This window comes from Micropterus salmoides, unplaced genomic scaffold, assembly GCF_014851395.1.
Source record: "Micropterus salmoides isolate LMB-PRFRI ecotype aquatic unplaced genomic scaffold, ASM1485139v1 Ms_hic_scaffold_12, whole genome shotgun sequence".
NCBI classification, from domain to species: Eukaryota; Metazoa; Chordata; class Actinopteri; order Centrarchiformes; family Centrarchidae; genus Micropterus; species Micropterus salmoides.
The window spans coordinates 3,669,990-3,694,425 of record NW_024040263.1 but is presented as its reverse complement, the minus strand read 5'-3'; the positions used below and the strand labels follow the sequence as shown (position 1 = coordinate 3,694,425).

General features: G+C 39.8%; 1 protein-coding gene and 1 pseudogene across 1 annotated transcript; one reads left to right on the top strand and one right to left on the bottom strand.

Annotated features, from left to right (window-relative positions):
• Nucleotides 1–1,066: 1,066 nt before the first annotated feature.
• Nucleotides 1,067–3,673, bottom strand: LOC119899994 (microfibril-associated glycoprotein 4-like; the record flags this gene model as incomplete). Its single annotated transcript, XM_038714816.1, has 4 exons — nt 1,067–1,497; nt 2,355–2,522; nt 2,754–2,850; nt 3,464–3,673. Coding segments are annotated over 4 exons (747 nt in total), but the record flags the coding sequence as incomplete, so codon positions are not given.
• Nucleotides 3,674–7,673: 4,000 nt separating this feature from the next.
• LOC119898567 lies at nt 7,674–13,760 on the top strand (annotated as a pseudogene).
• Nucleotides 13,761–24,436: the final 10,676 nt, after the last annotated feature.

Genomic DNA, 24,436 nt, shown 5'->3' with positions numbered 1-24,436 from the left:
CAAATATACTTAAATGTTGCCTTTTAGTTTATGTTTACTGTTTACAATATGTTCTTCCCTGGGAGCTGCCATAGTTGCGTGACGTCATTCCAGCACTTGTCATGAAGTCGGGGTACATATTAGTTCACAAGCAGGAAATCTGACTTCAAGAGGCGTTTCATGGTACTTTTTCTAGTTGGAGGTCAGAAATTTCCCAGTTCCGAGTTGCCTGAAACACAGCATAGGCGAACAATTTTTTGATCCGAGTTCACAAGTAGGAAATCCGACTTGCAGGATAGTTTTTCTAGTTGGAGGTCGGAAATTTCCGAGTTCTGATTTGCCTGTAACGCAGCATTCTTACAGGTGTCTAGTTGGGTGTGGTCAGCTTAAAGGAAAACGAGAGATAGAGGAACAAACTATGCAATGTAAATGTGCGTATGCACAGTTGCACGCAGACTTTTAGAAAAAATCCCATGCACTGTTCATCTACCACCCACAATTTACTTTTCTGTACCTCAGACCATATTCCCCATTCCTAAACCTAAATTAAAGATTTTTTTACATATTAGGAATAGAAGGTGTATGGCATGCCTATTCTCCTGGACGATGCATGTGGTGAAGTTGATGTGGGGGGTTTTTGGAGGCTGAATCCATCGCTCAAGAAAATTATTTTCCTGCTGCTTACCCAGGGAGAACATCACATGTGATGTAGATGAGATGCTGTGGCCAAACCAAACAAGACCTAATTTATTTTTTCTTACATTTTGCATGCCAATTATTTAATTTTATTTGGTTTTCTCCTGTTGGGTATGTAAAGTGTTACATACAAAACACAAGTTCTTAAAAATACTGCATTATGGAAATAAAAGTTTTTGTTACTGTATTGCATGTGTGTGTTAATCTATATATATTTGGGTAGATACATTTCATATGTTATCACAGAGCAGTGTAACTGAAAATGCAAAAGACATAAACTTACTGATATTCATAGTAGTAAATAGGCAGCTTTGTGCACATCACTGGGTTGTTTTTTGGTAGATTTATATGACTTTGTGTCATAGGGGGAAAAAAACAATTACAAAAGAGGTAAAGGTTTTGAATGCTACGTTTTTTTATTAGAAATTGTAGAAATAAAGGATTTTGCATTTTGTGCTTGAGGTTTGGTGTTCAGAGTTTTAAACAAAAAATGCCAAAGATTCAGAAATCATGTGTAAACAATTGTATAAAAAAACTGCAGCTAATCAGGTTAATGTTTGCATGTGCACGTCGCGACTGATCTGATCTTCATGGCAACAGTCTTGAGGGAGTAGTTCCAGCCCTTCCACGTATGCCAAATGACGTGGACGTTTTCAAATCCGATGGCACCATGAGGGGCGTACATGCCGTTGGGGTTGGCCATGTGGCAGGCATTGTACCAGAATGCACCTAGATAATGCTGAGCACAGTTTTTATCCCACTGGTCCTGGTCTTTGTTAAACGTGGTGAACTTCATGTTGTTGTTATTTGTCAAACTGTCCCCTACAAATGAGAATAAAAACAATGTTAGTCGAGTTTATAGTTGGTTTTTGAAACTCAGAAACACTTACTGATTTAAGCAACCTTTTTGGTGTGATAGGTATCTGAATGTACTCTTAAGTAGGATACTGTACATAAGTGGGCTTTAAATGGGGGATCCAGTCTGTTAAGTGTGATGAAAGCAGGTAGCATTATGAACAGGATTTATATTTGATTTCAGCCTTCTCTTGTGGAAGTTTATTGTATAGACAGTGGCTGTATTTTCACAATGTTGGTTTGTTTTACTTAAATAGTCAAAGGGAAGGATTCAAAGAATCTATGAATAATGTGGATGAGGGTCTGGCTTTTTTTTAACTAAATGAAATGTAAGATTCATACCCCCCTCTTACACCAATCATTGTTCTACAGTCCCATACTGACTGAACTCTGACTTACCTTTACAGACTATAAATCCCAAAGATAGACAACATTTTTCCAAATAAATGGGCTACACAGACATTCTGTTTTAAAAATGAACCAATTATTTGAAAAACTTTTTTCCCACTGAACGAGCATTAATGTTTCATTTTTCATTAATCTGACAACTGTTTTATTTGTCTCTGGAGAGCCACATTTTCACTGGCATCGCAAAAATTAATGTGAGCTGTCATGACATTTTCTAGCCTGTTAGTCCACAGTATTACATCCAACCTTGTACGGACACAGCAAAATGATTTAAGGATCTATTTTTGTAACCCCACCCCCGCCCCTCAGAAAAGAAAGAAAAGAAACCAAAAGCGATAACAAAAATCTTTTCTTTAAAAAAAATTAACATTCATCCACAAGCCTTGACATTCAAACCTAAACACAGTGATCCTCACCTGCCGCTCCTTCAGTGAAACTTCCCAGGTGAAGCTGATATCCAGCGTTCTCAGAATCAATTGAGAAGGAGGAGTATTGGGCAGACGCCTTCCCTCCCTCCCAGTCCTCCATGTCAACCCGGAGCTCATTTTCCTTCCTCATTGACAGCAGGAAGATGTTTTCCAGGCCTGAAAAGGCACACAAAGATCTGTTCCATTTCACCTCCTGCGCCAGTGCCCTAAATACATTTACTGCACTTAACCTCTTTTCTCCTCAGACCCTCACCTAGTCTAAAATCACATTATACAATACACAATATACTTGTCTCACCTCAGCAAATTAAGATAGAGGAGAAGAAAAGAAAGCAGCACAACCCCCATGTTTATAATGTATTGATCTCAAGACCCTCAAGATCTCACCAAGCCAATATTCTCCAGCCACATTCCCAAATCCAATTTTATAGTGGCTCCAGCGCCTGTAGAAGTTTTCAGTCCCATCGATCCTCCTCTGAAACACCTGAGAGGGAGAATTGTAAGAAGAGGGAGAACTTAAAAATGAACTAACATGTAATACTATCTAATGTTTTTCAGTAAATGTAACTATTTTCAAACATGGACATTTCAAGCTGCAATAATTTATTATGGGCCACTTGGAGGCAGCAGAACAAGCTGGAAGCTTCTGAGATATTGTCACCTTACAAAGCTGTTTGCAAACGGTTGCATTTTTACACATCCAGCAAACATTAACATTACTAAATATGGAGCTTTACTTAGCTCAGCATAAAGACTGGAAGTAGGGGGAAACAGCTAGCCTGGCTCTGTTTAAAGTTAAAACAAGATATATGATGCAAGATGTACTTGCAGAGCCTTTGAGACTACAAGTAAAGTCTCAAGTCCTCATTCTTATAACTCAAGTCTAACTTGATTCCAAGTGTAAAACAAAGTCTGCTTTTCAACAAAACCCTGGCTTCAACCTTTTTTTTTTTAACTTTAAGGTCACCTGAATTGACAGATCTGTCCTGTCATGTGTTTCTACAAGCTGGTTTAATGAGATCTGAATAAGTCGCACAGTGTGATGTCTGTTTATGTTTATGATTATAAAATCTAATCAAAATATGAGGTTTACTTACAGTCCATCTGCCTCCGTCAGTGTCCATGTCACAGTAGACATGCAGGGGCTTGGTGGGACCTCCTGGGTAGATGGGGTACACCCCACTGGAGCTGGTGTTGTCATGGCGGTGGATGTCATCACAGTCAATGGGCAGGTAAAACTTGGAGTCAGAGTGCCCGGAGGCCACAAGAAGCAGCAGAGCTAGGAGTACTGTTACCTGTATGTGAAAGGAAAGAGATTAATAATACCTACAACACCTTTCACAGTGATTACCAGTGATAAATTTGCTTTATAATGACAGAGTGAAAGAGATTATTCATGTAATATTTTAGTTATCAGTGCTGGATTAAAAAAATTGGTTTGGATTAAATTAGGGTAGCGTTATAGTTAAATTTAATATTCAAATGGTTTAGACCAGCTATTGCAAACTTTAACTCCTGCATATAGACTTCAATCTATAAATAATACAAACATTTGACAGTTCATTAAAAAAAACAACACATACATTTGCTTTACTGAATAAGGCTAGTAGATTTTACGATACAGCCAACATGGATTTGTGAGATCTGTTTTCATTTAGCTACATTTCTATTTCCAATTCTGTTTGCTGTAGTTCCAGTTTTCTAAATGCTAGCTTTTTACAGCTGCTCCCAAAGACAGTACTGCTTCTACTACTATTACCTACTGAGGCTAATCATTAATAATATAATTGTCAGCACATGATAAAAATAAGTGATCATCAGTTCCATTAATTGTTCACAGTTTTCGCACAGATCACTTCAATTCAAAATATTACAGATTGTGAAACTAACACTTTCAAGAAAGTAGGAGCAGCAGTATTTGTCACTATGAAATAAAATAATTTGGTTTAAATGAGCTTTTACCTGCATAATCATCACGGAGAGGAGCGTTCTCAGCTGAGCTGGACTCTGTCAGTCACTGTGTTGAAATAAATCTTGGTGGCACTTTTAAACTGTGAAAGCGTGTCACATGGGCAAGCTGTGCTTACACAGACCCACTTTGTCACAAAATGGATCATTTATGTTCATCAGTTATTCTACAAATACACAAATATAGCCATTATGTTTTAATGCAGATTCTCTTTATTTAGAGTAAGTGTCTTTAAATGTGACAATATAAGCACAAAGAAGAAAGAAAAAGAAAGTATCTGAATGTATTCAGTATTATATTCCTGTCACTGTGGAGAAGGTGATAAAACTTTATAATACATTTTAATGTAATGTAATGTAAAAGGAATAAAAGTAATATAATCAGAAAAAAACCCTGTATAAAGTTGTTTGGTGGGTTGCACTGGTCGAATTTGTATTGATGACCTTTGTGTGTGAGTATTCCTTATCTAGTTACTCATTAAACCTAATTAGATCCTCATTTTAGAAAAAAAAACAAAAGAAATATTTTAGAAGCATCCACCCAATGTACTGCAGAGTTTTTAAACAATTACAATTACACACAGCAAAAATAGGTTACTTATAAATATAGTGCAAAATTAGGGAAATTCCAATTTGAATGTAAAGCTCCATCCAGCAAATCCTGTCCTGTGTGTCCAGACAAACAACCAAAATCTGTCTTGGCCTGTATGTAGAGTGTCCACCCGGCGTTGTCTGCACAGAATACCAAACACAAAACCAAAATCAGGTAGCCATGAATGGACATCACAGGCATCAGACTGTTGACATTACAGACAGAACCTTCCATTAGGATTGGGCAAGTGCCATTGCCTATCAATTAATTGACCTGGATGCTAGAGACAGGCCTTCAGTTAGGCAAGGCAGACAAACCCCAGCATGTCACCAACATTGTTTTAAATTCTGGGGTCTCAAAGGGCTGTGTCTTGTCACCCATCTTCTTCTCCATACACAAAAAACATCACCTGCAATAGTAATGGATTGACACTTAAGATGACATGGCCTTGGTGGCCTGCTTGACAGACGAGTGCTCCCTCTCCACATAAAGGCCATGGTCTTCTGGTTCCAGGAGAGCTCCCTGGTACAACTTCTTCACAGAGAAAAGCAAGAAAAAACAATACTCATCAAACATGCAACCAAAATCACCAGAACCACTCATGTCCAACTGTCAGACCTTTATAGTCACGCAGTAAAAAGAAAGGCAAACTCCATCACTAAGTACCCTTCACACCCCCTTCACCACTCCTTTCAGCTACTCCTATCAGGCCTCCGCTTTAGAGCCCCTCTGGCCAAAAACTCACAAAAACTCTTCAATTCCCAATGCAATATCCATTTTAAACAAACCCAAATAGCTGTCATAATCCTGGTCTGAGTCTGTCTGTTGGTTTTGAGTTTGTGTTCTTGATACTTGTTTTGGTTTTTTATCATGTTTGGATTTTGCCAGTGTTATTCAGTTACTTAGTCCGCTTGATCTGTTCTGTGTTTTGAGCTCCAGTTCCTGTTTGTCTCTTGTCTTGTGTTTGGTTGCTGACGTCTAGTGTTCAGTCTCCCTGTTTGCTGTTCTCTTTAGTTTAGACTTATCTTATAGTTCGAGCCCTCGAGTCCTCCAGGAAATGAGAGCTGAAATTCTGAACTCTTGTCTCATACTCATCTTTTGATCTTAAACCCAAATGTCTTCAGTGAACAACAAAAACAAAGGAATTTGCCTTACTGTTCCAATACTTTTGGAGGGGACTGTATATACTTTCTGTTGGATTTTTTGATTTGCCTGAACTCAGCCACTCTTTGTAAGTGTGCTTGCTTTAAGTTAATAAGTTAACAAACCCGTGACGCTGACACTGCTTGATGCCGGCAAGATATGATAGACTTTATTGATCACGAGGCTTACAAGTGAATATACTCAGTGTGGGATCAATAAAGTCTATCGTATCTTGCTGGCATATAGATAAATCGCTATCTTGCTTGAGTTTGAGAGTTTGACAAACATTTTGAACATTGTTAGAAATAGTCAATTGCATGTAAATAATACTGCTTACTTAAGAAAAGAGATGAAACTGTATGAAGATTTCATATCATGATTATGGTGACCTTAATTATCAAAATGATTAGTATTATCGCGGTATTGAGGGGACTGAGCAATAGCTAGTGGTTCGATGTTCTCCAGCCCTCATCTATGCTCACAAGTTTTGGGTAGTGACTGAAAGAATGACATCACAGATGTGGCTTCATTTAGTTGCAGAATGGCATGTCTCTGACATCTGGAAAAGCTTGAAGTCAAACCGCAGGGGAGACCACTGCAGATCTGGGGGATTTTACTGCCATCAAGCCTGAGGGATCATGACAAGAGAGGACATGGCTAGAAAGGTGTCTGGGCTACCTCCAGACCCGAACTAGGATGAACAGAAAGCAGAAAAGTGATTGATAGAAAAGAAAGTGCCAACACCATCACAAATATGAGATCACCAAAGTCACGAGTATCTTCTAGGGACAAATTGCATGGCATGCAATGGCAATTCGTCTAATAGTTGCTGAGATATTTAAGTCTGCACTAAAGTGGTGGACCGACTCATAGACTAACATTGCCATCCCTTGAGAGACTTGAACTATGAAGTATTTTCAGTGGTAATTGTGGCCTGTTCACCAGAGCTATAGACAGGAAGATAAAATGGCGTCTCGTGACCATGTGTTTGCTTTTTCTTATTATTTAAAGTGATGCTGCATAAATGAAATCATCAAAGCCACATCCGGGTTAGTCTGCAGTTGTTTTCTTGCTGTCAAAGCAGTGTAGAAGGAAGCAGTAAAGTGAACAGAATTTTGGACATCCACACTGACAGGTGCAGACAGGTAAATGTGTCATTTTACTTTAACTGATGTTTAGGCTGAAATTTTAATGTCAACATGACATTTTTACATCTAAAAACCATATCCAGCCAGCTGACGATTGAATTAAGATATATGACACAAAGTTGATGGTAATATAACGACAATATTTTTGAACAATAATTTACGTTGATTTTCATATATGAATCTTTTGGTCATGGTCACAGTCTTGTCTTCATGGGCTAACTCTCTAGCAACCTGTTGTGTTTTGCAAGGATTTAGACTGCTGTTTGGCAAAGCATTTTTGCTACAGAGGGTATGTTTGTGTATGTGCTATAATTTGGTTTCACGTCTGCTAGATCAACCAGAAAAATGAGTGACCGAGAAGAAATGACCTTCAACCAGTCCTCAGATACAAACCACACTGAAGTCGGCGGTTTAGCTCTCTGTGATGAGGTCGACACCTCCGCCTACCTTTTCTTGATGATAGTCTATAGTCTGGTGTTTCTGGTAAGGTCATGTTTTTCTTCAGCACATGTCGGTTCAGATGTTTTATGCCTTTTTATGAGAGAAAACCATTTTAGGAAGTGATTTCTTGATTACGCTAACTGATATCCCTGGTTTCTATTAATGTATTTTGATGCACAAATTTTGTATAGCATTAGAAAAGGTTGATGGAAACAGCAAAATTCAAGGTGGTGGTGAGGTTGAGATGGCATCAAGATATATATTGAATAATGTAATTATTATTATTATTATTATTTTCTTAATAATTAATAATATATATTAACTTAAAGATATGTCCACCTCGGGGCACCACTTTTGAAACAAGAGAAAGTGATAGCCAATTACCCCTAATTCAGTCTCATTAGGAATTTTGGTTGATAATCAAATTAATAACTATAGCAAAATGACTTTTAATAGATAGTGGGTTGAAGGATTTAGAGTTCTATGAAGCAGGGGTTGACAATGTATTCATCAAAAAAACAACCAGCATTTTATAAGCAGCAAAACACACAAGATGAAAGTAACTAATGCTCTAAGCTGAGACAAGGAGAAGACAAAGAGATGTGTGTGTGCGTGCGTGTGTGTGTGTGTGTGTGTGTGGTTGGGGGATGCATGTGGACACATGTGGTCACAGAACACAGGTGCAGGGGAAAACTGCATATATATTGTGTAGCATCCACTGCAAGGAAACCTCGCTCTCTTGGGTCAAAACCTCCAGGTGCCCTTAGCGCATTATGACTCAGATACCACTTAGGAATGAAGGGAGACCCCTGATAGCAAGCTAGTTTTAATACTAGGTACTGGCCTGACTATCTGTATTACATTTCCAGGTTCAAAAGTTCTCTGGTCAACCCCTTTCATCCTCACACTGGCAGGTTTCAGAGAGTGGGGCACTGAAAACATAATCTGGAATGAGTTCCTTCAAAAGCCAGTTTGCTATTTATCTGTAATGAGGTATGTAGGTGTAGGCAGTGTGGATGTAAGGCAAAAAAAAACAACTTACCAGTGCTGAAGGTGGGGGAAGAAAATGATGACAAAAAGAAAAGAAACTCCTTTTATTTTCACTCTGGTGTCCACCCAAAGAGAAACTTGTTTATTTTCAATAAAATGCAAGTCTCACAAGACCCTATCTAAATGCTATACGGAGCTATAGTGATATAAAGAAGCCTCAAAGTTCCGTTTTTTTCTCTCTTTTTTTTTGAGCTCTAGGGTCAGCAACTTAAAAAAATTTATCTCACCTCATATCCTTCGCTCTATTCACAAATTAATTAATTAATTAAGTCCAATAATAAAACATATCATGTAGATCTCAGCAAACTATGATTGTGTAATCTTTTCTAATTTCCAGTGCATATAGCCGAGATATAGGTCTCAATTTAAGACAATATGATAATTTCCCCTCTTAATTATTTTAAATGATTCACATAAATTAAATCACATACAAAATGCAGAAAAGACATCAAACACGGGTTGTCACCATTTTTTACTTTCCTGATTAAAATGATTCTCTTGATGTCATCAGGGAATGCATATAGATGACTTCCTTACAGAAGACAAATTTTAAAGTTAAAAATGTATATTTGCTTAAGAAGTAAAACTCCTGACCTTCTTCTTCTTCTTCTTTTCACGCCTCCCCTCATGTGCGCAAGATACACACATCTGCAACAACTAGTGTCTTATTTTGAGACTTCAGCATGCACTGATGCTGAGCATGTCAGACCATACACAGACAAAGGTCTCTATAAGTGAAAGGTCACTAAAGACAAAGAGGAGGTCAGGTACAAGAGATGAAGAAATTTAGGATTTATGAAAGAAATAAAAACAGTATTACAAATAAAACATCTTTCTTACTTAAAATTTGAGCTTAAGCAGTTAATGATTATTACTCTTAAAGAAAAGACAAATCATTGTAATATATGACTTGAAGGCCCCCCAAGAACCAGAACCAGTCGCTTCCAGTGTCCTTTTCTTCACATTTATCTCATTCTCACAACAATGGTTATTGCCAAGTTAAAAGGACTTAGTTAGCATTGCATACCAATCTAGCAGTGGCTAAGAACTGTTGTTACATAATCTCACATTAACAATGATCATAACAATTAAACTTAAATAAAAAACACATCAATGTGAATTTACAAAAGCTTAACAGTCTCGTGCTTAGCCAAGTTAACTTTGCTGTTAAGCTATGTGAAGCTGTGCAATGCCCAGTATGTTACCAGTTCATAAACGAAGAAAGTTGCTTGGTGTTGCTAGATGTTGGCAGGTCAGTTGTGGATGGAGCCAGGCAGTGATGAATGGTTTAGTTGCAGTCTTTTGATGTGTCGTGATACAGATGAGAGTCTGTTCTCCTCAAAGTTAACTGAACAGGGTTCAGGTATCAGTTAAGATCTTAAGAGTTCTGCTTGGTGTCCGGTCTGAGCAGGCCAAGCCAGGAGGACGCTGTGCCGTTGAGATGGACCTTTGTCCTCCAAAGAGGAGCAGAGCCAAATCAGAGAGGAACTGAGAGGGTATCTGTTTATACTCTGACATGGATGGAATCCTATTTGAATAATAGAAAACAAAACAAACAAACATCATTACAATAGCATTACTATGTCTACAATAACCAGTGTTTCTCAGTTACTTGTAAGGTTAGTGAGAACAGGAAGGTTGATGGCTTATGACCATGTTCTGAACTGTGGTCAGAAATGCTGTGGTCATCCTCTAGAGTCTATTGGCTGGTTATAATGCCGGCCCAGAATTTCTGAGTATGGATTTCTACAGCTTCTACTGTGAGAATGTCTATCTCAACTCAGTTGGTGGACATGGTGAGAATGGTCACCATGCTGTCTTTTGTCACCCCCTTTTGAGCTCTTGCGAGGGTGATGTTTTAAGGCAGTAGATCTGGGTGATGCTACTGTGTTTGAGGTGGCAGGCTCAGTGTTTTTCCCCACCGCCCTGAAAGCAAAGAGAGTCTCCCACACCAACTGTGTCAACTTTCTTCTCCTGCATCAAGGGGTTACCTTGATGTGTCCTAAGTACAACAGCAGGGCTTGCAGATGGGGATTTCTTCTAAATCTGGTGCATTTTTGACTTGGACTTTCACTTGAACTACACATGCCTCAAACATCCAAATAATCTCTGGGATGCTCATGTCGAGAATGTTTAATTGGGGAGTCTGTAACCATTGCTGTGATCTCGTCAGCAGCAGAAATGTGTGTGAATCAGAGTATCCAGAATCACATTGGCCGAATGACTGGTGGAGACAGACATTATGATCTAAGTCTGAACAATTCCTCCTTGAGTGAGGAAAGTTCTGACTCTGCTGAGTGCAGGTCAGCTAAATAGCGCATGGCAGTCTGCGCTTCCCGGAGGAGACAAAGATTTTGTGCTCCAAAGGATTCTATCTACTTTGCTGGGGCTGGTTTGCTCTGATAGGCAAGTCTGGTCTGCCTGTGAAGTTCAGAAGCAAGCCCGTTAACATTGGGACTTTGGATGCGGTTTGTGCATCCCACATGTCACTGAGTAGTGAGTCTACACAGAAATAAACTGCTCTACACAGGGGTTGTCCATTGTAGTCTGGAATGGAGGGTAGCACGTAAAGTTCAATGTGGTTAATTCAGATTCAGATTCATTCTTTATTGCCCTCAGTGGAGGAAATTTGATTTTGCAGTCTGAACAAAGAGCACCTTCAACATGAATGCTACACACAAACTACAAATAGTACACATATACAGACAGTGTACACATATCTACACATAACACAGGAGTGACATCTTTAACTTGTCTGTAAGTTTAACGCTCTTATAGTGCAGGGTACAAAACTTTTCCCAAAGCGTGCCTTTTAGAGCAGCTGTCTGTATCTATGGCCAGATGGGGGAAGGGTGAAGCATGAGTTGAGAGGGTAGCTGGGATTTTGTACTATGGTAGTTGCTTTATGAGCAGTGGCAGTATTAATGAGGGCTGGCAGGTTGGGAGTGGGAAAACCTATTATTATTTGGTCAGAGAGAACATGGTGAAGTAGCAGGTAGAACAGTACAATGGGGTGGGTTCAATGATACTACAGTACAGGAGAAGCAGAAGGTGTGGTTTGACTGAGACTGTCCTGAATTTGCGTATGACAAAAAGTCTTTGTTGACAGCGTCTGTGGATGTCTATGATGTGGTGATCAAAACTCAGTTTATTGTGCATAGTGATGCCGAGGTACCTGAAGATGTCAATAATTTCAACTGGCTCGCTGTTTATGGAGAAGGGGCAGTGAGGGGTGGAGAGTTTACGAAGAGTGTTCCTTTGTCTTGGTGACATTGAGGAGGAGGTGACTGTCCTTACACCATTGGGTGAAGTGGGCAATGGATTAGTGATATGCTGAAACTGATTCTGTGTCAGTGAGGAGGGTGAGTATGGCTGTGGCATCAGTATTTGAAGTATGGAAGAGGGGCTAAGGCAGTCGTTGGTGTACAGAGGCGTAGAGAAAGGGGCTGAGGACGCAGCCTGGGGGGGCTCCGGTATCCGGACAGTAGTGGTGGTGGATGTGGTTCTCCCCACCCTAACTGCATATGGTCTGTCACTGAGGAAATTATGGATCCAGTGAATGAGGAGAGGTGGCACATGGACGTGGTGGAGTTTGGTTGGCTATGGTGTTGTGTTGGCAGACACTTGGAAGTGTAGCTTGGACAGTACACTAGCCTAACCTAAGAATGTGGGGCCTACCTAGAGATAGCTACAGCACAATCTAGTGGCCCTAGGGGGAAAACACATTTGTTTAAAGTAAACACGGGTTTATAAAAGAAAGTTTGCTTACCAAATTTTTAATATGCATTAACTGAGATGCAGGGCAGTAACAGTTAAAAGATGCTCTCTCAAGTTAACTCAAGCTGGAACTTCTGGCAGTAACAGCTAAGTGTATAACTTTAGTTTCACAGGGCTGGTAGGACCCTGTGTCCTTTGTTCAAATCTCCATCCTCACCCTGTTTTCTCTCCAGATGGGTTTCCTCCTCAACGGCTTCATCATGAAGTTTTACTTCTGCCATGCTCAGCAGAAGGCATCCAGCAGCATTATGGTCTACCTGAAGAACTTTGCAGCTGCTGACTTCCTTCTCTGCCTCTGTCTCCCCATCCGCATCAACAAATTTCTCCATCTCCATCACCATCAGACTGGTCTACTGCAACACTGGCGCCTTTGCCCTCTTCCTCAACATGTACGCCAGCATCGTGTTCATGGGCTGCATTGCTGCTAATAGGTATGCAAGGACCGGGCAGCAATGTGGGTAAATAGAGTGGCCTGTCATTGACTTCCCCTTGAAGTTTGAAGTTGGCAGATCTCATGTTGCACTAAACTAATAGTTCACAATTTAACCCGACAGTTCTCTTATGAATATTACTTGCACAGCAAGATTATTGTGTACTTCCATGGGAGTGGATCAGTAGGTCAATGCTGATTGAACTGTGCCTGTTATTTACTGAAGTTGTCTACTGACACGTGCCTCTCCTTTCTCCAGGTATCTGAAGATTGTGCAACCTTCAGGAACTCACATCCTGCAGACAGTGCAAGCTGCCCACATCATCTGCACAGTAACCTGGGTTTTCCTTCTGGCCATGATGAGCACCTACGTCATCCTGTCATTCCACACCTACGAAGCTGTCACCTCTGTCCCAGTCAAATGTGAAGTCTTGCACAGTGACCAGCTAGCCTTATTCTATAAACTCATACACATCTGCTCCACCGCCTTCTTCCTGTTTGTCTTTTTCTCCCGGGTCTTCTTCTACTACAGGACCTCCTGCAGGGTGTCACTGGCCCAGCAGAGGCAGCTGACGTCCTCCAGCTCCAAGAAGCTTGGAAAGTCACGTAGGAACATGTTAGTACTAGTCAGTGTCTTCTGCTTTTGCTTCGTCCCCTACCACATGGTCCGCCTTCCCTACACTTTCCTGGTGAGGCATTGTTCATGGGGCCTGGTTTTCTACTACCTCATGGAGCTGACCATCTTAATGTCAATTCTCAACGTCTGCCTGGATCCGCTCATCTACTTCATCTTCTGCAAGGCGTTCAGGACCCAGCTTAGCCGGAGAGTGATTTCTAGAAACTGATAATAACTGAACACAACATTTTAACTGCCAACAAGTAATACTTTGACATAATGTACTCTGACATAATGTAAGGAAGAAATTACTGCTCATTATGTAATAAACAAATAAATAATATAAATAAAATCTGATAATAATTGTACATAACACAATAACTTCAAATAATGTGGTGGAAATGTTAATAAAAACTAAAATATAAAACACAAAACCTTCCCATTATTTAATAATGGAATAATTACACAAAAGGTAATTGTGAAAAAAAAATCTAATTATTTAAATGTATAGAGAATTGATCATGAGTTACGTGGTAAAAAATGTATATATGATCTAATGATAATAGTTCAAAATATTTTTAAAAAACGATAATGTAATAACACATAAACTAACAAAAATGCTGAGCACATGTAACATTCTGCTTATAAAGTCATAGCTTGTTTAGTGATTTATATTATCTTTATGATTTCGTGGCAATTTTTACTTTTCTGCCCAACACTAATTGCAATTTTGCTAAAAACCTAAAAGTATTTATTAGATTACTCATAGGATATCCAGCACCACACAGGTCACCATCAACAATGCAGAGATGAGAGACAGGAAGACTATGCACAGCCATGAGACAAACCACAGCTGTAGCTTAAAGTTAATTAAACAGCCAACATGAACCAGCACTTAACAAGACTTCCTCAGCCAAGGTAGTTACTCTGCGGGGCTCTATAGACACGGTGATGCTTTGAGCTAAGTGCAAACATCAGCTAACTAACATGCTCAAAATGACAATGCTAACATGCTGATGTTTGCCATTTCGCTGTATGCAGCGAGGCTGATGACACTGATGGGAATGTCATTAGTTTTGCTGGTATTTGGTACTAAAGCACTGGACAAATTGTTGTTTTTTTCACCTCATTATGCCTGGAGAAAGTACTGACTAATTATCTCCAAAGATACAGTATTACAAATTAATATAGTTGTTAATTTTATCGATTTATTGCTTACTGTTTTTTTTATCTTTTGTTAGGCGACCTTGAATGTTCAGGAAGAAGCCTATAAATAAATGTATTATTATTATTATTAATCTTGAGGGGACCATGAATCAAATCAAACTGTGCTCACATCCCAGCACCGTGCAGCTTCATTGGCATTCACCACACCAGAATTGCCAGGTCTGCCATTGGTGCCCCGATCTCTTCACAGATGAAAGAAGGTTCACACTGAGCGTGACAGACATGAAAGATTCGAGACGCCATGGTGAACGTTATGCTGCCTGCAACATCATCCAGCATGACCGGTTTTGGTGTTGTGTGTTACAGTGATGAAAGTCACGAAAGTTGGATCAGCCTGAGATTTCAAATTTTTCTTAGATGTTCGATGTGATTTTATTTCCAGCCCTCCGCTCATTTGGCATTTTGGTTTCCATTGACTGTTATGTCATTTTGTTCTCAACGAATTATACAATGTACAATGAAGATTTTAAACATTGAACTGTTTCAATTAACGAGATCCAATATGTGATTTATGTGTTCCCTTCATTTTTTTGAGCAATGTAGTATATAAAATGACCGTTGCTGTAGTTTCAATACCAGATTACTCCACCATACTTTGTTATATAGTTAAAACAATAGCATCATCTGAAAAGGTGAGTCCTGCTGTTTATTTTGGTATGTGTTTCCCTTGGAGGCTACAAGCTCTTCGTGACTTACTCAGCTGCGTGAAAATGAGTGAAGAAATTACCAGTCATTGCAACTTTGTTTAATTTGCTGCACTTTCAAAATAAGATTACTTGTCTTGTTGACTTGTTTTGTTCCACAAGCAAGGTACAAGCTAATTATAGTGTATTCCTTATTATTTCAGATAATAGTAGGTGTTCACAATATAGTTGACCACTAGTACAATTATAATTTTAGTTGGACAATTTAGGAGTTTCATTTTTGTGTGTTTTCCATCATTAAATGCTTGCAGAAAAATACTCTGGTGGTCAGGTTTTAGTACTGTCTTGTCAGTAATCATAACCATTCTTGCATAACAACAAGTTTAACATTTCAAAAGTTTGCATGTCAACCTTGTTAAAAGTCCCGCCCCATCCACTCTCTCTCTTTCTTTCCTTTTATCTAAATCTCTGTTCAGGCTTCTGGTGGTGTATTGCTTCAGAGAAGTGAGAGAGAGGTGTCACAGCTGGTTTTCTGTCAGGTTTTGTTTGTCAACATCTAATCCATGTTAATAAATGGCTCTTGAGGTCATCACCATGTAGCCAAAGGGAGAAAAGGAGCGATAGAGAGGGAGGCAGAAAATGGGTTTCTTTGTGAGTGTGTGCAAGAGAGTGTGAGAGCTTTGAACAAGGTGAATCCAACCTTACTGTTAACCTTGTTTATATTTTTGGCATTGTGTAAATTTTAGATTTTGTGGATTTTGGATATCTGTTTATTGATGTTTTTATATTTGCACTCATTCCTACTTTGTGCTGCAACTGCTGCACAACAGTTGCTATCTTATAATATGCTGATACATTTGTCACATTCCTCCTCAGCCTCCACTCTTCTTGGAAGGCTTTCCACAAGATTTGGGAACCTGGCTGCAGGGAGTTTCACTCATTCAGCTACAAGATCATTAGTGAGGTTGAGCACTGATGTTGGGTGATACGGTCTGGCTCCCAATCTGTGCCCCTGTTAATCCCAAAGGTGTTGGATGAGGGTTGAGGTCAGGGCTCTGTGCAAGCCAGTAAAATTATTCCAGAACAAACTGGGAAACACTTTCTTTATGAACCTATTTGTGCACAAGGACATTGTCATGTTAAAATAAGAAAGGGGGTAGGTTTGTCTTTAGAATTAGTTAAGCCTACAGGTTCACTTCAATCTAGCATTACTTTATTTTCTTGTTTTTATGTAAAAAAAAATAAAAACTTTAAATTCTATGTTAACCTCTGCTGTATTTTTAATGCAGTAACCTTACCTAAAATCATGTTTTGTTTCCTTGATAGACTGATAGATAATGTTGTATTTGCATCTTTACAACAAGCCAAAAACATCCAGGAAGTACCTTTTCAGCCCCGAATAGTATCTGCATTCCAAAACAGTTAAAGGTTCAGTGTATAAGATTTAATGGCATCTAGTGCCGAGGGTTGTGAATTACAGCCATCTATCCAGTCTACAGGCCTTTCTGAAACTGCTTACTACTCCCTCTACCTACATACTTCCACTCCGTTTGCGCGTTCATGCGGAGGGTCCGCAACATTGAGTGCCATCCGCAACCAATGAGGGCGGAGTGGTAGTGGGTTGTTAAACCCTCAAATGGCGAGACAGCTCCGATACTGGCTTGTTTAAGGTGTGTACCACCCTTTGCTGCACGATGGGGGACCTTTCTTTCGATTTGCATTCAATTTGCGTGTGACTTTAACAACGTAGCCCATATGATTTATATTGAAATGTTGTATTTGTGAATGTAACATTTTTCATAGGCTTTTCTTTACGATGAATATCAAGCTTTTCATAAAAGAATATAATATTTTTTTTCATAAATATATAAAGTCATGTCCGACACAAACACAAAATGAATGACAAATGCTTTCAGTTTCGTTATTGCAAAAACACTTTTCCACAACATCAATCCTGAATCTTAATACCACTGTTGTTTATTTGATACACGTATTATAGTAATGAGTGCAGCGGTAACATCAGATCCTATTTATGCTGGGGAGAGAGGGTTGTTCGTCTGAAAGTCATCGCTGTATTTAAACGATTTGGCCTGGAGGGTGACTCACCAGAGTTCACACCGTGTCGGAGTGGAAGTGGCGAGGGTCTAGTTTTGGAAAAGGCCTACCTCTGCCCCCTAACCTTTCAAAGAGTGTAGGACAGCTACGGTGGCTGACACAGCACAAAAAGTGTCTCTTCTGAAACAGCAGAGTGTAACAGTCAAGAATGCGGTTTCTTTAAGTATATTTATTAAGACATTATATTTACTTAAATATTCAGTAAAACCATAGGTTATTGTGACTTGGCCACTGACAGATAACATGGAAAATGTAAGCCAAGAGTGAAACATAGTCACCGTTTCTGCATCACAGTCCATTATAAAACACACATTAGATAAAGTTTATACAAATATTGAGGGAAGCGGTTACGTGGGTGGTGTGGTGTGGGGACAGAGAGGACCATAAATGCAGCGCTCTGGGCGAAGGAGGTTTATTAAGGGAAAAGGGGGGTTGAGGGACTGGAGTGGAGGGAGAGGTGGATGCCCGGGAAAGACTGGCACAGCGAAACCGACAGGACTGGGACCAGGGATCCGGGGAACACTGGGGCCGAGGAAGGGAGGATGCAGGGGGGAAATGGGAGGACACCGTGGGGGAAGCCCGAAGAGGAGAGGTCTGGAGGATGAGTCCAGCCGACAGAACGGATGACGAGGGTGAGTGAACCTGGGAGGGAAAACAGACAGGGTTAGTGACTGGAGCGACAAAGCACAGGGAAATTGAGAGAGAGAAAAAAACCATGAGAGCCTGAACGTGGAGGTGGCACCGGGTATGGAGCAACGACGATCAAGCAAGAATGGTGTGGAGAACCGGGGTTGAAATACAGGCAGGGATGAGGTTGACTACTGGCAGGTGTGGCAGGCTGACAAGGTGACTGATGAGGTGCAGGTGCGGGTCGTTGGCTGGGCTCAGGAGCAGAGGGAGAGAGAGAGCACACAGGGGAGAAAACACAGGGAGGCAGGCAGGGAACAGAAAACCAAGGAAAAAGCAGAAGACTGATAAAAAGGAGAAAAAAACCCAGGACACTCATCATCAGCCAGCCACTCATCAACAGGAAACACATTCATTCTCTCTGTGTTATGGACCATTGCCAAAACTTCACGCCAAAAATTATATCTGGCCTGCTGCCAGATTATGGTGCTTTGATGGCGGCAAAATATATAAATACTTTGATAGTGTTGCTGAAATAGATCTCAGTCATGGCAGCAACAGTTACTCACATAATCACTTCCTCTTTAGTGGTTTTGACTACAAAATAAAAGCACGCAAAGCTTGTTAACTGTAATGCAGCATTGGAATTGAACTGAGCTTATACTTTGAAAAATTCTGAACGACAAAGAGTCTGTAGCCTGCTTGATACACCTCTGAAAGAGCCCTCAGAAAACGTGATTCCCCTAAATGTCCTCTGCCTGGAGATACTCGGGAATTGTTGTGAGTTCTGCACCAACTGAGATAACCAAATAACATGTTGATGTAAGTCAATATTATGACTTATATTCTAATCCACCATCTAATGGTTGAAAATATTGCTCTGATGCTCTTCTTCTAATGTACGTATTCAACATAGTGATAAGTGTCTGCACTACCTGAATTCTACCAGAAGTAGAACAAGATGAACGTAGTGACGAAACACGCTGTGTAGCGCTGTTTGTCTGTTTTCAGCAACTGTAGAAACGTGACGATGCAACGCGGCATCCACGTAAGGGGGTGCCTGCAGTGAATGGCTCATTCTGAGGTAATAAAAACATAATGGTTTATTATGTAACGTCTTTATACACCACGGAAAAGTAGTTATGGATTTTATATTGCATTTCTGTCAGTAAATCCTCAGAAACATTACACACTGAACCTTTAAGTAGCATGCCATAAAATCAAAACAATTAGCGAAAAGAAACACTCCAAAGATCCAAGCGAACAAGTACTCCAACCTAAACGACAACGTCATTTTAAATAACCTTCAAAAATGACTAAGTGCATCCTAAAATAGAGCCCCATACTGGTGGCATTCCAGATATATTCTCTACTTTATACTCATATGAGTGTATCATACAATAGCACCCCTATCGGTGGCGGTAGCAGTGCCTCCCAAATGTCAATTTCGAACTGTGACACAAAGGAGGTGAACCCCAGCTGCTAGTCGACACTCATATAATCACTGACTTATGTTTAGGCCCACACCCCTGTGAAGGTTAGGGTAAGAGGCTACGGGGGGGCTGTCAACGTCTTTAAGGCTTAACATAGCTAGGGTTAGGGTTGGGACAGGCTAATCCGAGGGGAATTGCAGATTCGGGTGATCATTTTCTATAGGTTCATCACTACTAGCTACGCTTTTCACAAATACATAGTGATTGTTAATATACAAATATAGATTAAAGCACCTTTATTTGCCCTGGCCCACACCAAAATATAAAAGCAGTTCCAGGCCAAACATATATAAAAGTACTTTTGGCCATTCTGTATTTAATTAATTAATTAATTAATTTGTTATTTCTACCATTTTTCTAAAGGACTATAAAATCTGCATTTTGTCCAAGTTTGTGTGACAGGTGTCTAAATGTGTATTTGTCTGTGCCTCACTCCCAAAAAACCACTCAAGGTCAGAGTGTGTCATGGGGACCATATGTTCACTGTTTTAGCTCTGCTTCTTCTGTGCCAAAGACCAAGGGCTGAAAGGAGCTGACATGTTGTGCATTTGGTTCATAGTTATGAATGAGGAGCTATTTTTGTTAACACACAAACCAACACAGATGGGCACACATTAACAGATGTTATCAATTAAACAATAACAACCCCACAGTGCTGCAGCGTTTCTCTGCACCACTGGATGGCACTGCTCATCCTCTTTTATCATCCCGCCCTCATTTCACCATTCCCTCCCTTCCTCCTTCCCTTTCGCCCTTTCCCTGCGTCTCCTCATCTTGTGTAGGAGGAAGATTAGAATCGCCAGAGAGCACAATGAGGATTACCAGATCGATATCGGAGACAGTCTCTTTCTCCCATCTCTTTTACATGGTCTATCCCTTCATTTCTCTCTTCTCTCTGCCTCTGCCACTCACTCACTCTCTGTGGTTAATTTCTGTTTTCATCCTCTGCCCTTCAAGTCACTCATTGCTTCTAGGTATATAAGAAAAAATGAGAGAACGATGGGGTGGTGGACAGATAAGCAGAGAGACATGGACAAATAATGAAAAGAAAAAGACAGATACAGCTGTGAGACGGAGATGAGAGATTCTGTTTCCTTTCACTCCTTTCAACCTGCTAGCACACAGTTATAATATGCAATACTGTTAATTCATACACAACGCCAGCTGAGCAGTGGCTGGGGGAACGACCCGTTTCATACACGGATTCATAGCTCTGTGGCGACGATAAAAATATTTTTCTGTCCTCTCAGACATACTGAGGAGAGGAGAGGAGAGGAAAGGAGGAAAAAGACAGAAATAAACCAAAACACAGGTGCACAGATCCATACTGGTTTAAAAATAACATGTGGAACCAAGGAGCCTTGTTTGTCCAGTTCCTGGGTACACAGAGAGGTGGTAAATGAAATCTTACAAAAAGAACATTAGTCAATAAACTCAGGTAAACAGTTATAGAGATTACAGATATAGTGGTGTGTGTTTGTGGGTTTGTGTGTGTGTGTGTGTGTATGTGTGTGTGCATGTGAGAGAGGAGGGTAGAGAGGAACTCATCTTTTATGTATGAGTGTTTGTTTAGCTGCACTTGCAGCTGTGCCTGGGTTACTTCCCATCTCAGTCACACACAACTGACTAATAAACCCTCTCAGCACATTTAAACACACCACTAGACACACTCCAATTAAAACTGTCTGAATGTCACTATATTTAGCATATATTATTCTATATATATATATATAGAAAAACATTTGGTGAATTTGGTAAAAACACGAAATATTCTCGTTTTCTCGTCGATTTGGTGTGGCCTTGAGTTATTCGCATGAATGGACTTGTTTGCTTGTGCATCGGTTTTTGTAAGTGGACAAGTGTGTGTGTGTGTGTGTGTGTACAGGCCACCTCCTGATACAGAGTTCTGCCTGGGACAGTGTGCCTCACAATCATCTATTCCCAACCAAACACCCATTTCCTGTGTCCAACTGAGATACAAGCTGGCTGCACAAGCGTGTGCGCGCCGTACACACACACACACACACACACACACACACTTCCCTTCTATCTTGCATAATCAGTAAAGTCTGCCAAAACTCATGGCCGTATCAGTAAATCCAAATATCAAAAAGACAAATGTGAATAACATACTCATGCAGACACACATACACACAAATTAAACATGACTTTACAGATGCGTGTGTGTGAATCTCATTGATATGTGTGAGCGGAGGCGTGTTATTGGTTCCTACGGGCTCGTTTGGGGCTAATTAGAGAGAGTAATGAGATAAGAGGAGTGGGAGAGGGAGGCGATGGTCTGATGGATGTGGGGAAGGGGATGGCATCTCAATGAAGAGAGACTCCGAGGGAGGGAGCAAGATCAAATTAGAGTATGAAAGGGAACAAGTGAGGAAGCTAGAGAGGGTAGAGTAATGCAGAGAATCAATAATGTAGGTTGAAAAGGAACCTCAGCGTCCAGGAGTAAACGTTCACAGCAAAGTAGATTATTGCGACTCTGCTGCAGACATGTTTCTGCTCTCTTAAACTTCAGTAGTGTGCATAATCACAATCAATTATTTATTTCCATGTCTGTCAGGAGTCAACACTGGAACCATCCAGTAGAGCAACAAACCAAAAATGTATGTGAAGTACACAAATAAGGAGTCAGGGCCAACAGAGTGACATTTTGTGACAACTTAAAAATGACATTACTCAGCATAGGATTAATAGCTGTTTGAGAAATACACTGATTGGCGTGCATGCAGAGTGTTAGATGAGAAAACCTGTCAACTGAACATGAAGCTACAGCCAGCAGCCGGTTAGCTTAGCAGAAAGACTTGAAGCCAAGGAATAGTCCTATAGGGGTGAATCTATTACATCCAACGGCCAAATTTGCACCAATGAAGCAAGGCAAAAATTTTGCTTTGCTTTCTGTCCGAGCACACCATTACATTTTGTTTTTTGTACGTACTAAACAAATAAGATATAACATGTAATATCTTATTTGTTTAGTTTGTAATAATTAGTTACTCACAGTTATTTAACTTTGATCCCAGCTTGTATGTTAAGCTAACACGCTTCAGTGTATGTTTCATGTTTAGCAGGAAGATATTGGAGGAGTATCAATTTTCTCATCAAACTCTCAGAAGAAAGGAAATAAGCGAAAACTATTCTTCACTGAGTCGACAATGTTTTGTCACAAAATTGAGAGTTGGTATTCATCCTGTAGCTATAAAGGTTGGCACAATAGAATACATTCATGAGGGAAATAGTCTCTGCTGTGGGATTTGTGAGAAGTAGAAATGGAGTCCCCCTTTCTTCTGTGTTGTACATACTACTGAGTATGAATTTCATGAAACGGCTCGACAAAACCCTGAAAAATTACTAGAAGATCAGTTTTATGGGCTTGTAATAGAATAATATGAAAATATATACACTGTAGTCTGGATCTGCTTTATATCTGTATTTATATATATTTGTGCTGTCTTACACGCCCATGCAAGCTGAACAATTTTTGTATTTGAGACACAATAATAAAATCATCATCATGAGTCATCTTAAATGAGTGTACTGCTGTCGACATTAAGTTTGTTTCTCCAGTGATTCTGTAGTGTAGTCTTATTGTAATTTGTTTTAGGTATGTGTATCGTTTACATAGTCATTAAGGTTTTATTGCTGTGACGGCAGAAAATTGTTTTCTTCTTACACTTATAATCTTCTATGCAAGTACTTATAAGAGTGCTATTCTTCTCCTTTTATTATGTCTTATATATTGCTTTGAATCTTTAACCTGTTCCCCTCTTTATTATTGTTCTTGTTATTCCAGTCTGTCCACATGTGTGGGGTTTACGTCAGGGATGTGGGGTTGTTGATTGTTTTCCTCACTAGCTGTTCTTCTTCTTCCTTGACTGGGACCAGTCAAGGATCTTTTGTTCCCCGAAACATAGATGCTCAGACTGTGTAAATGATCATACAGCCCTTTGCTCTGGGCCAGACGTTAGTGACTGTCTTAGGAGACAGAACCTCTGGTCCAGCTGATTTGTGTTGTAGTACTTCTCTGTTTATTCTCTTTTGTTAAATAAATTCTTCAAAAACGGTTTGTTGTAACTCAATTATTTGCTCAGCCCCTCACCAGGAATATAATTTCCATGACAATTGCTTATAAATTCAAGCTTTGCTGATCCACCAGTTAATCTTGGATTTTTCATCCCAGCTAATTAAGACGCCCCAAATTTGGCACATATTCAAGGTTTATTATTTGATTGATTTCATTGTAACAGAAAGGGTTTTCATTCATGTTCCTGTACACACTCTGTATATGGAGAGAATTACAATAAATTCAACCTTGACCATGACCTGTTGTAAATGTTCAATAGGGTTTAAAGATTTCTGATTTGATTTCATGTTATATCATTCAGGTGGTAATTACAAGTTTTTTCCTTCCTGTTGTAGACACTAAATGCTAAATGCTAAATGCACCACATTAACATAGAACTTTTATCCAAAGCACTTCGTAATTTGCTTCACATTCACCCATTTATATGGTGGCAAGTAGCCATGCAAAGATATATAGATAAACGTATGTTGCCTCTGCACTGCAATACAGGAAACATTTAAACCAGATTTAAACTTTGTGTGCCAATTTGTTACTTAACTGCTGCAATGTTGCTGATTTACATTTCTGCTACCACAAAATTCCCAGTGCATCACAGCCCATTAGGCTCAGATGAGAGAATTTCAACTTTTGCAGCAATGTGCATGCAAGCAACATGGCCGACCAAACACGAGCAAGGGTCGTCATTAGCGGTCTGGGCTGG